General features: G+C 42.5%; 2 protein-coding genes across 2 annotated transcripts; both read right to left on the reverse strand.

Annotated features, from left to right (window-relative positions):
• Nucleotides 1–617: 617 nt before the first annotated feature.
• LOC134097777 (26S proteasome regulatory subunit 4-like) lies at nt 618–9,021 on the reverse strand. Its single transcript, XM_062550719.1, has 11 exons — nt 8,934–9,021; nt 7,985–8,038; nt 7,472–7,568; nt 7,253–7,377; nt 6,623–6,808; nt 5,888–6,016; nt 5,640–5,736; nt 4,947–5,136; nt 4,386–4,537; nt 3,046–3,200; nt 618–961 (listed from the first exon to the last, which is right to left on the reverse strand). Exons 1-11 carry the CDS (start codon nt 8,934–8,936, stop codon nt 827–829), a joined length of 1,323 nt encoding a protein of 440 aa, XP_062406703.1. The 5' UTR covers nt 8,937–9,021; the 3' UTR covers nt 618–826.
• A 4,217-nt stretch (nt 9,022–13,238) lies between these two features.
• Nucleotides 13,239–16,559, reverse strand: LOC134098498 (potassium channel subfamily K member 13-like). Its single transcript, XM_062551556.1, has 2 exons — nt 16,223–16,559; nt 13,239–14,179 (listed from the first exon to the last, which is right to left on the reverse strand). The coding sequence occupies exons 1-2, from the start codon at nt 16,557–16,559 to the stop codon at nt 13,239–13,241; spliced, it is 1,278 nt and encodes a 425-aa protein (XP_062407540.1).
• Between the last annotated feature and the right edge of the window lie 1,349 nt (nt 16,560–17,908).

A 17,908-nucleotide genomic window follows, 5' to 3' on the forward strand; every position in this document is an offset into this window, starting at 1 on the left:
AGGTTTAATTCGAAACTGGAAGTGAGGTGTCTGGTTGTTGCTGTGGATAACTATCTTGCAGCAAGTGTGTGTGTGTGTGTTAACTATCAATACGCTTTCACCAGTCGCAAGCTGAACTTCTAAAAAAGACTGAGCAAAATTTCTGAACATACTCCTTGAATGTGTTTGTATTTGCCATTGATCTACAATCTCATAATACAAAAGCATTGGGGAGATACTCAATCCAAGCATTTCTATTGTCTGTAGAAAAGCTAACACACCACTGTGGCATTAGCAAACTTCTCACATTCAATTCTGAGAGCCTGAGTCAGAGAGAAAAGTCCAGAGCAACTTTATGAGTAATTAGCCGGGTGGTGATTAGCTGTGGCTTCAGGGCTGAATGGCTTGTTTAATAATGCACTTAGGTCGTTACAAAGTGAAGGTATGAGAACATAGCCGGAGTTAATTAAACACACACACACTTTCTTAGTCACCTCAATAATCATGTTGGGAAACCAGGATAATAATTGAGGGTAGACATGACTGTTTAAAGTTAAAGTGGTGGAGTTCACCAAACAAAGAAACTATTTTTGGAGATACACAACAGGAGGTGGAATAAAAAAGAAAGCTAACAAATATGACTGTATATTCAAGAATTTTATTTTCCATATATTACAACGAGGCAAAAAAAGAAAAACTGATGGCCAAAGACTACATGCAAACAATATATCAAAATGGGTTCGTTCAGTGGAAACAATGCACTTGCGCTCTCATACACACCGGAGCAGTGGGCAGGATGTAGGGGGAGGGGGGGGGGGGGGTGGCTGCAGAATAACCGACTCTGTTGTTACAGGTACAGTCCCTCTGGTGTGCCCTCCTGCTTCTTGTACAGAACATTCTCTTTGGACTTCTTGAAGTCCTCGTTGGTGACCTTCATCCTGCGCTCCCGCAGGGCCATGAGCCCGGCCTCAGTGCAGATGGCCTGAGCAGGAGGAGGAGGGAGGGGGAGAGAGGGAGAGAGGGAGGGGGAGAGAGGGAGAGGAGGAAATGGAGAGCAGAGAAATAAAGGAGAGAGGAAGGAGAATTAAAGAGGAGAGGAGGAGGAAATAGAGGCGAAGAGAGAGAGAAAGGGAGAAAAAGCAAAAAGAGAGGAGGAGGTAGACAGGGAGAGAGAGAGAGAGAGAGAGAGAAAGGAAGGAAGATGTGAACGAGATGGGAGGGGAGTAGGAAATAAAAGATAGGTTTACATACAAAGTCACCATTTGAAATGAAGACACTGCTGAAAATAAATCATCGAACAATTAACAGATCAGAGATATTCATAACAGTATATCTGCCCTTCCGTCTGCTAAAAAAACAATGTTTGAATGTGTTGCCAGATTTTTGTGTGAAAACTGTGAAAAGCCACAGGGGGGCAGTAGAAACATTCTAATCTCACACTCAATTCAAATAATCCTTTCATAGTGAACCTGATTAATTTTGGACACAAATGAACCTATAGCTACTACTATTACCTCCTTATACCTATTCATTTAGTTGTTTGTTTTCTTCTTAATGGGCATTAACTTTACATCTTTAGATGCATTGCTCATTTGTTCATGTGCACTGTGTTGCTTGCTACTGTATCCTCTCTCTCTCTCTGTCTCTCTGTCTCTCTGTCTCTGTGTCTCTGTGTCTCTGTGTCTCTGTGTCTCTGTGTCTCTGTGTCTCTGTGTCTCTGTGTCTCTCTCTGTCTCTCTCTGTCTCTCTCTGTCTCTCTCTGTCTCTCTCTGTCTCTCTCTGTCTCTCTCTGTCTCTCTGCTCCTTCCTGTCAGCAGGCACTTAAGGTTCCATGGAGGAGGACATTGGTTAGTCCTAAAACAGGACTTTTAAAATACCTGTCAGCATGTCTGACTGAAATTGCGATGCCCAAATAGTATAGTTGGGAGTCACATTGGTCCTGCATGTACAGTATATTGTATACGTTCAACATGAGCCACACTGGCTCTGCGCAGGCTTGGACCCGGAAGTAACAGAGGAAGCGTAGTCGTCTGTCTTCAGATAACACCACAACCACGAGGGATAGTGTGCATCTCATTTGGAAAGCATACAGCAAACAGGAAATGTACAAAGCTGTAGAGTTGTTCAATTGACTGCTTAACGGTACTAATTCGTTCTGTTAACTGTATGTCAATTGCTTTGTGGATGGGATACATGGGTCAACTGGAAAAAGCCAGACACTAACAAGCTGAAAGGGGGGGGGGGGGGGGGGGGGGGGGGATTGTAGTAAGTGGAGGTGGAAATACTTCAGTCAATAAGTCCATTCCCCTCCTGTACTTGTATACCGGGACAAGGAAAGTAGTCCGTTTCAAATGCTCTAGTTGACCTAAAACCATAGCTCCACTTATCTGTGCTGAAATATACGGACTTCCCCGCTCCTGCTCCAGAGTTGCTGCTGGTTGGGGTGGTTAAACTGTTGCTCACACACACACACACAGACTTGTGTGGCTGATGCCCTTAGTTGTGTGCTGTGAGCTCAGCCTTTTTGTGGTGTGCATCATGTTTCTTCTTTTTTAGTATGTTGTACGACATTTGTGCAGTATATATAAAGTATCTATCTGTCTATCTACAGTATCTATCTATCATATCGTAAGTGTAAATATATTTGTATACTTTCTGTTTTTTTTCTCTCTAAATAGCCTTATATACATTTTGGAAGCTTTGTAGGGAGGCTGAGTGCCATTTTGTTTAACCTTTACAATTTTTTACTGTTTGGGAGTGAGGTTGGTTTCTGTTGTTATGTCTTTCAGTTTTCAGGCAAATTAGTTCCAATTCAAATAGCTAGTCTTGGTCGGTTCATTTATTTTGGCCTTTCCCCCCTCCAGATGTTTGTTTGTTTAGCTTTTGTTTATAAATTAAACTTTTTTGACAGTCTTTGTTGTGTTGAAGTGCAAGTGAAGTAAAGTGCTGGGGACAGGAATAGGGAATCTATTTTGTATATATTTGTTTTGCTTACGTCCCCCTAAACCCTAGACTAAAAAGGGTGACCTAACACTACAGATAAACATGCTTCTTTTTCCGACTTACCTTAATGTCGGCACCAGAGAGGTCGTCTTTGGCCAAGATGAGGTCATCTAAGGTGACATCGTCGGCCACAGTCATCCGGCTGGTGTGGATTTGGAAGATGCGCCTCTTGGTTTTCTCATCTGGCAGGGGGAACTCGATCTTACGATCAATCCGTCCTGGAAATAGCCACGCAGTGGGGAGGAGTTAGACAGTCAGTCAGTCTCGCAAGCACAAAGAGACACTGACTACATCTCCATGCACACCATACTGTGATTAAGGACCATATTCTGGTTATGGTAATATTCAGAATAAGACATTTCCATGTGGCATGTGTAGCAGAAACAGATTATTCCCATTTACATGTTAATCAGCATATGCTGAATATGCTTTCACTCGTCGATAAATTCCATCTTGACATTCAAACTTTCAGGTTTTAATACATATACATATATCTTAGAAGAGTAAACTTTTTGCCAACTTTTCACTATGTTTGCCAAATGTCAGGGCATCAAACCAAGCTTCCTTGCATGAGCATGTGCAGACGGAATGTAATATTCCGAAAGGGGCTTTTTCCGACTAATGTGGTGTGCATGGAAACATAGTTAATGCTACTGCTTATTGGTGAGTAATTTGTGCAATTTTGTGCTCTTATCCAACTCATATCAACATGTCCAATGAGGAAATGGGTTTACAACTTTTTCCTCTAAGAATTACTGGAAATGACAGCTCTTTGGGACACCTACACTAAACACCTGATGTAATAAACAAAAAGGGACTCCTCAAAGTAGGTGGCCATCTTTGCACACCAGTTTGCAGTTGCAGAGTTACGCTGCCTAACAGGAGTTAACAAGGTTGGAGGTTAGCGTAACACTTAAATCCCATATATGGGAAACTGTCCCATAAAGGTGCTGAAACATACAGTCGGTTATATGCATCACTGATGATGCTATATGTAGTGATGTATCATAATATGGCATTGCACTACCACCTGTGCATACTGAAACACAAAGTCAGTTCCCTTCCTAGAATTTGGAAATAAATTTTTCACACTTGCATTTTCATCCTTGCTGAGAGTATTTGTCTTGTGTTCTGTATGCAATACTACTACTACTAATACTACTACTTCTACTGGATGCCTACATGTCCCCTGCTGTTATAAGTAGGTAGGTAGGTAGGTAAGTAGGAAAGTAGGAAGGCTGTTAGGTAGGTAGGTAGGTAGGTAGGTAAGTAAGTAGGTAGTTAGGTAGGTAGGTAGGTAGGTAGGTAAGTAAGCAGCCTGTTAGGTAGGTAGGTAGGTAAGTAAGTAGGCTGTTAGGTAGGTATCTTGAGCTGCAGAGCAGCGCTCAGACTCTGGGCCTGACCTGGTCTGATGAGGGCAGGATCCAGGGTCTCGATCCTGTTGGTGGCCATGATGACCTTGACATCTCCTCTGGAGTCAAACCCATCCAGCTGGTTGAGGAGCTCCAGCATAGTCCTCTGGATCTCACGCTCACCTCCAGAGTTGGAGTCATATCTACAGAAGAGATCATAAGAGAAGACATGTTGTAGATCAAAACACAGTTAGTAACCAGCACAGCAGAAAGAAAAACTACATAATGGAAAGAAAATGTATTTTCTATATTATGTATTTGAAATATATTTGATCACATTTACTTTTATTTTTTTCATATATAAACCATGTCCAGTGAATACAATAAGTTCAGACCAGTGATCTGGCTGAAGGTGGGTTAGAGATCCATTAAGCTGCAGTGTTCAAAGAGCTGCTGTAGTGTTGGGTTCTGATTTTATGTGATCTCTCTGACATGTGAGATCTTTCAGAGTTACAACTCTAAAAGCAGAGACATTTTAAAACTTATGCACAGTGAAATCTCCAAAGTCTACCTCTGTCCACACATGTTGAATTTTTGATCAAGTTTACTTACCTCTTGGTGCCAATGGCATCAATCTCATCAATGAAGACGATTGACGGGGCGTGTTCCTCCGCCACCCTGAAGAGCTCTCGCACCAACTTGGGCCCGTCGCCCAGATACTTCTGGATGAGCTCAGAGCCCACCACGCGCAGGAACGTAGCCGACGTCTGGTTGGCCACAGCCTTGGCCAGAAGAGTCTTACCTTTAACCCACAGAGAAAGGTTAACACATGATGCTGTGGACTGGGAGTTCAGCCTATATGACCATCAACCCACTAACTAACCAAAGTCAGCACATATTTTTTCTTAGCTCAATTTGTAATGAATGTGGGTCAGGTCAGGTTAGCAGTCACTGTAACTCTAACACTAAATCTAACAGGGTTCAAATGACTTTTCCCTGACAAAAAAAGTCTGAATTTCCATGACCGTCCTAGATAATGAATGCTGCGTATCGTTCAAGAATATTTCACTTTTTACTACTCAAGCAAGCAGTAAAGCTAACAATCCGACATACAGCAATTCTGTGTAGACATATATTTGCATTAATGTATTATTTTTAGCAATAACATTTCAAACTGCTACAATACAATTCTCTGATATTTCATGACTTTCCATGTCTGTTTTAGACTCTCCAAAATTCCCTGATAATTCCACAAATTCCATGACCCGTGGGAATCCTGAAGTAGGGCAAAATAGCCTAACCAACCTGTTCCTGGTGCCCCGTAGAGAATGACACCTTTGGGAGGTTTAATGCCCATCTCCTCGTAGTACTCCGGGTGTGTAAGAGGCAGCTCCACTGATTCCTGTGGACACACACACACATCAGTTCCAAAACTTTTAAGAACTGCAGAAATATGGCGTATGGTGAAAGAACGACATATTGATTGCTTAATTTACTGTTGCTTTGATGACCATGACTGACAGAGAGACAGACAGACAGACAGACACACAAACCTTAATCTCCTGAATCTGACCGTCCAGGCCTCCAATGTCAGCATACGTCTCTTGAGGAGCCTTTTCCACTTTCATCACAGTGACCAGTGGATCGGTATCATCCATCAACACCCCAATTACAGCATGAACCTGTAGGCCAACAGAACATGAACACCTCATCAGGTCAGCAGACCCATGACTACTCAGTGACAGTATCCGTGACAACAGGGCTCCAGACTAACATTTTAACTAGGACCACTGCAGCTGAACATTCTAGGACCACCTAACTGAATATTTTAGGGTCACAAGCAGAACATTTAAGGGAGTACATCTTAAATCAATCTGCAATGCATTCATTCACATGTCCCCCATCTCAATTGTATTACTGATAAATGCTTTGTTAGTAAATACAGAAATGAATTGTGTGCTATTTAAAAAAAAAAAAAAAATGTTTTTGCAATATCTAAGCCGTGTAAACTCCCTCAGCTGTATGTCTAGTTTCTCACAAAATATGACCTTGGTATGAAATGTAGCAGTCTGTTTAATTTGTGCACTCAAATGTAGAACCTGCTTGTACAGGATCCTAGGTCTGTAAATGAGACAAACACATAATGCCTCGGATGCAATTTTAGCCCATCGATAGGTTGCTTAAAGAGCACAGCGGGGAGGGGGGGGGGGCAATTCTTGACTTGAGCTCAAATATCAACAGCCTCTGGCCAGGTTCACTGACCAACTCTAATAGTGCTAAAGGTTCACCTTGTGGTTGAGAAGCACGGAGCAACCGGGCTCTAGAAGGTCCTTATCCACGAAAGACAGGATGCTGACATAGTGCTCCGAGCCCACCGAGGTGGACACGATGGCGTGATTGTCGTCGATGATCTCCTCCAGATTCCCCACTGACATGGGGGTTCCCCTCAGGTCATCGACCTTTGACCTTTCCTCCTATGGGAGGAAAAGACACATGACTGGGATGAGAAAAGGTGTTGATGGAGCTGCTGCAATGAGGCTTTAGTAACGCAACGGAAATAGTTCTGTGGGTGCCATTTTAACAAGTTTTCATCTATAGAGAGCTACTCTATTGTATTGTGGGCTGGCAACACCAAGACTGGGCTTCTCCTCACACCAAATCCACAGCTTGGCTAAAACACCACTCCTGTTCCCTGATTAAACCAGTACAATACAGTTTATTCCCACCATATGCTACCATACATACACCATATATATCTCCGCATGATATGAGCTCATATCGCATCAGAGCCTGCACAATTAGAAAGCAGAATCAAACCTAGCGAAAACATAGTAGCTCAGAAAACTTAATGGCCCATTTCAGAAGAAAGAAAGTCAATGAATTAATTATCAATGAGTTGATTATGGGATGGCATGTACCTCCTGCTTCTCCTCAAGAGGCTTCATCTGTTCCTGGTTCCTGATGAACTCCTCCTCCATCAGCAGGTAGTCTTTAATCCGCTCCTGCTTCAGGAGCTTCAGCCTGCACTGGGTGTGTGGCGTAACTGGGGAGGCCCAACAGAAAACAAATGGTCATTTACCAGGGCCGCGTCTATTAGAGCTGTGCTCGGCTGAATATCCTCCGGCAAGATGTCTTACCCAGAGGTAGCTTGCTAGCAGCATCAGGCCCCTTGGACTTCTTCTTCCTCTTCCCTACTCGGGAAGGAATGGGAGGCTCATATTTCTTCTTCTTATCCTGTCACAGGGACACAATACAGCATGTCACATCATGTATGTTTTAAAAGGTTATGTTGAAATTTTGTGGGCTGGAATTGGGACAGGACCATTCATCGATATTTAATCAAAATCCTATTTGAACTAACACAATTAGGTCATGGAAAAGGTTTCAATTAATCATGCAGCTCAAATCTATCCCAACAGTTAATCTAGTCACATCTTTTATATGTCATTCTCCTTGAGTGATAGTGAAGCACATGCTCACACTCATAAAAAATGGCCCAACTTAAAAGCAACATTTGGAACATTGAAATGACGCCTGATTTTCAAAAAATATGCAACAAATCAAATCGCAATATCAGTCAGAAAAATTGCAGTGAGATATTTTCCCTGAATTGAACAGTTTTATTTGAAGTAAGAGTAAGTTTTGGTTACCTTATCGTCCTTCTTTCCACCCCCAGGACCATGACCTCCACTTTGGTTTTGTCCCTGTAGAAAAAAAAAACAAGTTAGTGAGCAGCAAAGTACCCCAATAAACGGTTAACCTAACAAATCACTAACGGAAACTACCATTTTCTTGTTTAGCGTAAGCTTCTGAATAGATCAACAAAAAGGTTGTTGTTGGCGAACTTGGCGCTCTACAATGGCAGATCCCCAGCTCTTTCCCTGATCTAGCTTACCTTTAAACACCTGCTATGAATAAGTGCAGTATCTTAGCAAGTGGTACGAGACCAGTTGGTCAACAACATCACTAGCAGCTACATCATGATGACATGATCCAGGCCTAAAGATACTAGCTAACCCGAGTCACTATGACATTGTGTCTATAGCTAGCTCGTAAGGTGATAACATGTTTCACGTTTATTTCCCTACCAACACAGGTAGTACTCAACAAGTAGGCTAATAGAATAAAATGTCTGTACTATTAAACTAACATCAAGTTATCTGAAGGCCAGCCACGACTTAACAACTAACTGTTAGCTAACCGCTACTGCTATGCTAACAAAACAAAACAAAAAAACATGTCAGGACTGGTCAACCTGAATTAAAAAGCAACAATATACTAAAAGATTGATTCAACACAACGTTGTTCTGGCACGTTGTTTCAAACAGCTGTTGTTATGGTCTTGTGTAAATTAGTGTTGACTATTATGCTAGCTACCTAACGTTAATACAAATCCCATAGTCTGAGTCGTTTGCTTGACTGAATTATTGGATCAAATCAATATAAATGTATGTGATTAAAACCCCATCCAAATAGGATTGGAGTCCAGTCGTGTGATCTTGGATTAGACATTTGGTTTCAAAACCCACAACAATTTAATAATGCTTCGTTTTTAAACATGAACACTTCGCCCACAAAGAAAAATGCTTGCTCACTTACCATAGCTGCTCGTCTCTCAAAATCTACGTCAAACTACGGGTAGTAGTACTAGACAAACAACGCGCTCAAATGTAGGTTTGCGTTTTCGTTGATAATGCATTCAGTGCGGCATTATTAAACAAATGGACAGTGAAACACATCTTTCATAACACAAATGTCTTAAATACATTTCACATATATTCACATCGACATACAAAACCAGACAGAATTACATGTAATGCCTTTCATGATAGGCCTAGTTTGACTAGGGTGAATTCGGGTAATGGACAATTTTGCAATTTTGACTTCTGCGCCTCCTCCTCCAATGGCGATATCAAAAGAAAGTGATCAAAGTAGTGTCTACCTGTTCTGTAATCCCCAATATGTTTTCTACTTAAATCAGAGGATACAAATATAAATATCTACCCAGATGAGACATTACACACCTTTTAGTGTTCCAGTTGCGCCAAAAAAAGAGGCAAAACATGGGACAGGTCGCTTTGTCAGGGACATTCAGATCTAATGAAAGCTATTTAGGCTACTTCATGATGTAAACTTTTTTATGCTAATTTCTAATAGGGAAAGCTGGCTAGTCTGCCATTAACCAAACTGTTAGCGTAAACAGTCAACCGCAGACTGTTACAATGTCAAAACAGTCCATAAATTACTTGTTTTGGTCCCTAATGCATATTTCCCTATTTTTAACACTTTAAATGACCCAAAACATGCTGTTTCTCATTAACACATTTGATAAAGTGGGACAGCAAAGAAAAGATTGTCAACACATCGGTGCATAGCCTATTATTGATTCTTGAACAGATCACTAACATAATCAATAATCAATAAGGAACCTTGTTTTATTTAAGACCAATTTTCATTCTTAACATCTAGTCAAAACATGGACCTTATCATACAATTCCAGGGGGATCTTCTGACAGACATCTGCCCTGCATTTTGTGTTATTGAACATGACATGTCACATGACATCTATGGTCAATTTACAGGAATTAACCGAAGCTGAAGTGTCCCACATTTTCCCCTTTTGCACATTTGACTGTGTTTCTGAGTAGCCTAGGTCTATTAAAAGCTTCAATGTGATTCCATTGCCCGCATGAGGCCTAAGAGTTGAAATACAGTTAGACCTTCCGATAACACAAAATTAAATTACTAATTCATGGAAGTGTAGGCTATAGCCTAATCATTCCTCATATTATGTTCAAATTCACAAACAAGCTAAGAAAAGTATATGCTGTATTTAGGCTTAACTCACACATCAGACACTCATTAGAGTAGGTTATTTGTAATGCCTAGTAGAGGACAATGTTTTATTTATTATTATTTGGTCAGAGGTGTTTTTTGTCACACTGTGGAATTGTATTCATATTGAATGTAGAGCAGATCTCCACAAGTGCACTTGACAGTGTATTTATAATGGGGATATAAAGAGGAGTCGTGACTCTGGAAAACCCCACACCACTGCTCCTTACAGCCTGCAATCAAATCAAGCCGTTTTCATCATAATGTATTCATCTCTTGATTATTTTCTTGATTGATCAATAGTTTAAACAATAAAATGTAATTTTGAAGAAAATGTTGCCCTCAAACACTTTCTGTTGTCCACACACCAAATGTAGCAAGAAAATGTAATTTTGAGGAAATTACCAGTGCATGAAAATGCAAAACATAGCCTATACATAAAATGTGAAACAAACTTTTATTTAGAGACAGTTGTGGGCAGAGGAAACAGTTGGCGGGAGTCATAGTTGATGACAATTGACAGTTAATGGTTGAACAGTTAAATAGTTGAGTAGTTTAAAACTTTATCATTTTTAACAGCCCAAAACAGATAACTCCAACATTTTTAAACTGTCAGATTGTCAGATTGGAATCCTGCCAGATTGCACAATTCTGAGAGCCAATCACATTGGAGGATTCTGGGAGCCAATCAGATTGCTCGATTCCAACAGCCAATCAAATTGCAGGATTCTGGGAGCCAAACAGATTGCAGAATTATTACAGCCATTCAGATTGCAGGATTTCAACCGCCAATCAGATTGCTGGAGCCAATTTAATTGCAGGATTCAGAGAGTCTTCATCTTCCAGGGCTCACCCTACCACTCTTTTACATCAACTCTGATGCATTGTGTCTCTGTGCCAGCTGGTTTCATGTGTGCCTACTGTAAAGGTGTTGCTGTTACCATGACAACTTTGCACTAATGAGGTTGATTATATTGCTTTTGTCAATGTTATTGTTGAACATTTCGCACGATATAAATATCTGCACCACTATTTATGAGCTTTCTGAGATGCAACACATAGCTTTCCCTGTCAAAACAAGAACACATTTCTGTGCTTGCAAAGATATCATTCTGATTTAAGTATTTTACTCCTATCCAATTCCAACACAGAAAAGAGGCATTACGATATTTTGAATGTGGAGAAACATTTCCACTTGGTATAGGCCAAGATTTTATTTGTGACAGTAAAATGTACCATTTTACTCAATTAAGTTTGAACTTAAAACAAGACTGAATGTTCTCGTAATATAATCATAAATAAATATGCAATTCAAACAAACAAAACAATGTAAAAATGTTTCATTCAATGTTTATTTGTTTTGTTGACACAATGTTATAACACTTTACATTAAGATGTAAGTAACACTAATGCATTCACTAAACAGCGAAACATTATCTCAAATATTATATGAAGTAAAGTGCCAAACCTGTTTTCTTACAGTTCACTCATACATTATGATTTACAAAAGGATCCCAAGTAACATAATTCAATGCATAATTATAACATGAATAAACTAATAAATCTTGTAATTACCGCTTCATACATGTTGAGTACTGCCTTTCATTAATGTTATGAAAGGATCCTCACATAATATAGAGTATTATATCATTATTTATTGTTCCATGGAGATTGAGGGTCAACTAAAAGCAATGTACAATGACCTGTGTTACAGTAACAATACCTTACAGACAGAAAAGAAAACCCAGCCTGTGGCAGGATATACTGTGATTTCAAATCCTCAGTACAGCATACTGATTTGTACAAAAATATATCAGCAATCTCTTCACCTATTCATGCCCCAACACACATTGTGCAATCATCATAACAGTAACATGTGAATAGGAGTGTGGGATGAGGTTGGGAAGACATGATGGCCTTGGCTCTTGTGACACTGTGCCTTAAGTAGGGTTCAGACCAAAGACTCCCGACGAGACGAGACGAGCCGAGCCGCGACGTTCTACAACCTTGCGACTGCGACTCAACATGTTTAATGCTCTGCGACGGTTTGCGACGGCTTGCAACTACGTGCAACTTCTAATTCACACCGCTGCAACTCCGTCTCGTCGTGTCAGGAATCTTTGGTGTGAATTGGGCTTTAGGGAAGGAATGGCACCACGTGCCAAACTGTACCTGGGCTCAGACATTCCCTTCTCAGAAGCATGCGCTTCATTTTACTGCACTTTCAATAGGGGTCTTGAGGAGGTATCCTCACAGCTTCTATCACAGAGTAGTCAGCGCTCCCCTCGGTTCTCCACTTGGCATCTTTTCACGGAGCTGATCGTTTGGAGCTGCCTGGTTCTAGACAGAGTGATTGGAACACCGGAAGGTCAGAAAGCCCCTGGGCCAGATATGGGTAGCATATGGGCCGGTTCTGGGGTTGGACTTAGCAACTACCCAGGGACATATCATATCTACATCTTTGTGCCTGTACTACCAATAGAAGTCGATATAAAGCGCTGACTGACATAACACTGACACCAAACCTCGACTCACACTCAAAAGTGTCATGTTTGTGCTGCACAATTTCTAAGTGCCTCTGGCTTGTTAAATCCCACTTTTTCCCCCTCAGGTAATATTTCAGAGCTGTTTGTCTTTTGTAGGAAGTCTACCCTTTTGGATTCTAGAAAAAAAGCAATCGTCTGAAGAGGATGTCTTTCTGCAAGATGTGTAATAATGGTATAATGAGAATGGCACCTCTTTGATGGAGCTGTAATGCTCACACATGAAAAAGAAGCCATGTCTGGAGACAGATTTATCTCTTTTTCAACGGTGTTTTCTTTGTCGCTCTTACCCGAGGCTTCACTGAAGCAAATAAGATCTGCTTTTTGTGTGAGCCACAGAGAGGCTGCAGGGAATGCTTGTATTCAGGGAGATTTCTGCAACGCACTTCTCCTTTCTGTGAGGGGTGGAAAAACATCACTAGACACAAGTGAGGATTCGTTCGCTCGCCCTCTCTCTCTCTCGGGATAGCGCATCAACCCAAATAGGTCACGTCGATCGGTGGCCAACCGTCAGATATATTCCCGTTTACCGGTCCACGCTGGTCTCTGCCAGACGGTTGTTCATGATGCCGAGTGCCCCGACCCCTCCGGAGAAGCCGTTGTGGCGCGATCCGGAGCCCGGCTGTCCGAGGTGCCCGTTGGCCATCTCGGACAGCTGCTTCTGCATGATGGCCAGGTTGACCTTGTTGGCCGCCAGGAAGTCCCTCATGGAGATCATCTCGCCGGACATGCGCCGGCCGTCCGTTTCGCTCTCGTTGGCGCCGTCCGTGTCGACGGAGGGGTCGCGCTGGCGCGCGCCGCTTCGCCCCGGGGCCACCGCGTTCCGCCGGTGGGGGTGAGGGCCCCTCGCGCCCACCGCTGCCCCTTGGCACGCGCCGGCGCCGCACAGCGCCTTCAGCCTCCGCAGCAGCCAGTTGAGCACCTGCTTGATGACGATGGAGATGACGTTGAAGAGCGAGTAGATGCAGCAGACGCCGGTGAGGATGCACAGGAAGTTGCCCAGGCGGTAGGCGCCCTGCGCCTCGTAGGCCTCCCGCTGGCCGCTCACCATGTCGCCGAAGCCGATGGTGCTGAACGCCACGAAGCAGAAGTAGACGGCGTCCAGGTAGCCCCAGCCCTCCACCGACCAGTACATGGCCGAGGCGCAGCAGGACACCAAGATGGCCGCCGCGCCCAGGATGAGCATCACGCAGTACACCGAGGGCTTCCAGCCGGCCGGACCGTCCAGCCCCGCGCGGCTGTGGCCGTGGTGGTGAGCGAAGCCGTGGGGCGGCCGGCCGATCTGGGGGAGGACGGCTTTGCGGCGGTGCCGATGCTCGTGACAGAATTTCAGGACAAAGGCAATGACGGTGATGACGCGCTCCAGGAACAGGTTGAAGAACAAAATGGTGGCCGCGCAGCCGATGAGCCCGTAGAAGATGAGGAAGACCTTTCCCCCGATGGTGGCAGGGGTGGTCATCCCAAACCCTGTGACAGCAAAAGCAAGAATGTTTTTTAAAACAATTACGTCAAAATAATCAACAATGCCAGCATAAAAGGAATATGACACCTCTGAACATTGTAAAGCATGTTACTACTGTATATAAATGAGCTGTAGTATAAACCATAAATATCACAGATAGTCAACTCTTTGCTCTACTGTTCCTCACATGATGTTTTTATCACATTCATTCGAGTCAAGTCAAGTCAAGTCAAGTCAAGTCAAGTCAAGTTTATTTATATAGCACATTTTATACAATATACACAATATACAATTCCATGCAAAGTTAGAAAAAAATCCTTTGTAATTCATGTCATGAGCCATGCCATGCCACCTCAAAAGAGCAACATCCACTCACTGCTTCATGCAGGGCAGCATGCACAGTCCCCTAATACCTCCACCCTCCACCCACACACTCCCGCAGCCTTGCACTGTCAACACACACTTCATATTGGGCAAACCCCTTCCAGCTGCGCTGGCTTGGTGCTTCACTCTGGGAGATAAGCTCCGGGGCTCATTAGAGTCCAATGCTTAATTGGCCCTTAATGAGCCACATGTGAACCACTCCCCCTCATGTAAACACCCCTCCTAATTCAGGCCCTGCCCGTGCTTCAAACGCACCACAGGAGCCGGGTTGCCATTGGTGACGACACCCAGATCTTTGACTCTCTCTCTCTCTCTCTCTCTCTCTCTCTCTCTGTCTCTCTCTGTCTCTCTCTCTCTCTCTCTTCACCCCTCTCTCTCTCGCTTTCCCTGTCAATCTCTGCCTCTCTTTCTCATTCACTCCATCTCGCTCATACCCTCTGCTCTGTCTCTGTAATGCATTTCAATCCACTATCCGCTGGGCACAAGCTATTTTATTTCAGCTCTGCACCTCAGCATCTAAACAGGGTGTGTGTGTGTGTGTGTGTGTGTGTCTGTCTGTGCTCTGTGATCTCTCCACAGAGAGGTGGCCCTGTGCATTCTACCATGTCCTGGGCCCGAGACAGAGTTTGAGCTAATGGATACTAAGAGCTTTGGATACATGACCAATGTGCTCCGATGTCTGAATTCATATTATACAGGATCACTGAGGGTGCATGCGTCTCCACCCCCTCAACAAAATAGTATCAGGATAGCAGGGGGACTTGCTGGTCTACATCACGCTGGATGCTTGTATGGAATCCTCTGATTGTATATAATCTCTGGCCAGTTGATTTTTCCTGTGATGTAATAAATTCAAAGCCTATGTCTTCAAGAGGAATGAACATGCGCACATACGGTGAGAGGGAATACTTGACCTCACTTTACGCATACAAATGAGGAGTATGTTGAAGGAACGGAGATGTGTCTGTGAATGAGATGACTGCAATTCACACATCTTTTAACAACAGTCCCTTGATGGATGGACATGACTATGGATGATCCAAGTGCTAAAGACCCAGTAATATCACCATTTCCAAATCACTGGTTACATTCTGCAAATTATTATATAAGTTTCAGTTCAATTAGCCTAAAGGGATTTAATGAGGAGCTGACATACTATTTAAACTACATTTAGTTTCTATACAGTTTAACCGTCACTGCCGTCTCATAGGTTTTTTTTTTTAACATGTTCACACTTATTGCTGTGAGAACAAATAAAAGCACATTATCGGCAGTGTTCACGTAAGCAACAATTATTTGTATGTAGCCTATTGAATCTATTTGAAGACCATCTGGAAGGAAATGTTTTACTTGAGAATTGCTATTTAGATTATCTAGTCATAGGCAAGTCATACAGACTAGTCATCATCTAGTCATAGGAAAACTGTCAAAAGCTAATTGCAGATGTTCCACAAGTGGCATCACTAAATAAAAATCAGTGCGCCAAAGGTGATTGATTTACATAAAATAAAAAGACCAGGGCAAGCGAATGCAAAAACATCATCAACGCCATGAACACTGAATTAGTTTAAGAAACCTCTCTCTTAAAGATTAATTTCCAAGTGCAAGAACAAGTCATGACTTTGATCACAAGAGTAAAAAAAGAGAAAATGGTCCGTTCTTACCAATGGTGGACACCACCGTGCAGACGAAGTAGAATGCGCCGGTGAAATCCCACCGCGGTCGCGTGGTGTCTACCCGGATACCTGCCACATTTGCCTCTTCATAGTTTCTCAAAAAGTTGTCCAGTTCCTTCTTACTTAGATTGTACTTTTGGCTGAAGTGTTCAAACCGTTGCACCCACCGCTCCTTCGCCAACCTCTCTTTCGGGTGCTCCAGTGCCGAAAAGACAGCAGCCCCGCAGAAAAGATAAAGAACTATTAACACTGCCAACAGAAGGAATCTCGCATTGTCTTCATTCAATGGACCGAAGCTGCAGCAGCAGCCACTCCGACAAGCCATTATGTGGTGACTGTCGAACAGGTGTGTTTGAAGCGCCTCCGCATCCTCGTGAGTTCAACACCAGCGAGATGAAACAAAGATGTTCGCCTCAAATTCTTCCCCGTCGTGGTTCAGCGCTCTTCCCCCAAATCGTGGACTTCCAAACTGGCGCGACAAGATCCATTGTTGAATAAACCATTTGGGTGCGCGAGCGTGTGCGTGACGCACTTCGTGCTGGAGATCGCGCAGACTGTTCAGGGAATTTGTACTTATATTCGACCTCCTGGTCGCTTTCCTCATCAATATTCCATCGAACCCCGAAGGCTCAGAGAGATACCAACCGTACTTCTCCAAATAAAGGTTCAAGAGAAGAGTTCTCATCAGGAACTGGGCTGGAGACCTGCCTACTCGACTCTCATGTACTTTTCACATGAAACAAAACCAAATCATTGTCCCTGACTGTCTCCTACAACCTTTCAGATATCACTTAAGCTAGATGTAGCCTAATACAACATAACACGTTTTCAGTGGAAGCATAAGAGATTATACAGTAGGCTATTGTTTAAAGATATTACATGAAACAAAAAAAAAGTTAGGATTGGCTATTTGGTAGGCTACTTGAAGTAGAAAGAACCAGTTGTAGGACTGGGACAATATAAGGACACAGCAGTAGGGCTGTATATCATATTGTTGTTCTGAAATGTGTCTAGAAACACTGAAATATTCATTAAATAATAATTCTGTTGAATCTTGAAGGAGTATTTTGCTCATTAAATAATGTATATCTGTAGATTTTTATGAGGCTCTGTTAAATTTCACTTCGTACATGATTTCAAATCTGTTATGAAATGCAGTGAACAAATACATAATTCAATCTGTTTGCCCTTTTTTATACTTCATTTACACAGATATTGTGCAAGATTCATCTTTTGCAATGTATAGAGTATTGCATCATTGTTATTGTGGGCAAAGTATCATGATTTTTGAGTTACTCTTTGCTTCCCAGCCCTAATAAAGACATACTCAACCCTAAGATTCTAAGTTAGATTCTAAGTTAGAATCATTGTATGGCCATTTCGTCAAGTTCATACGGTGAGGTGAAGTTGTATGCATTTTTGGACATTATATCTAAAGTGTCGTGTTCCACTTATCAATACAAACCTTTGGAGCTGAATATCTCAGAACTACTCAGAATGCAGTTAGAACCTTATAATTCTAAGGGGACAATTTGTAAATTTGTGCAGTTTGGCTCATGAAGACCAGTCCAGTTCTCATCAGTCCACTATAAGGTCTAAGGCACAAAAATGCAAGGTCCAAGGCACAACTGTTCTGAACATTTAATGCAAGTCAAGACTGGAGAGCCTATCCAC

The sequence above is a fragment of the Sardina pilchardus genome, chromosome 12, assembly GCF_963854185.1.
Source record: "Sardina pilchardus chromosome 12, fSarPil1.1, whole genome shotgun sequence".
Taxonomy (NCBI): domain Eukaryota; kingdom Metazoa; phylum Chordata; class Actinopteri; order Clupeiformes; family Clupeidae; genus Sardina; species Sardina pilchardus.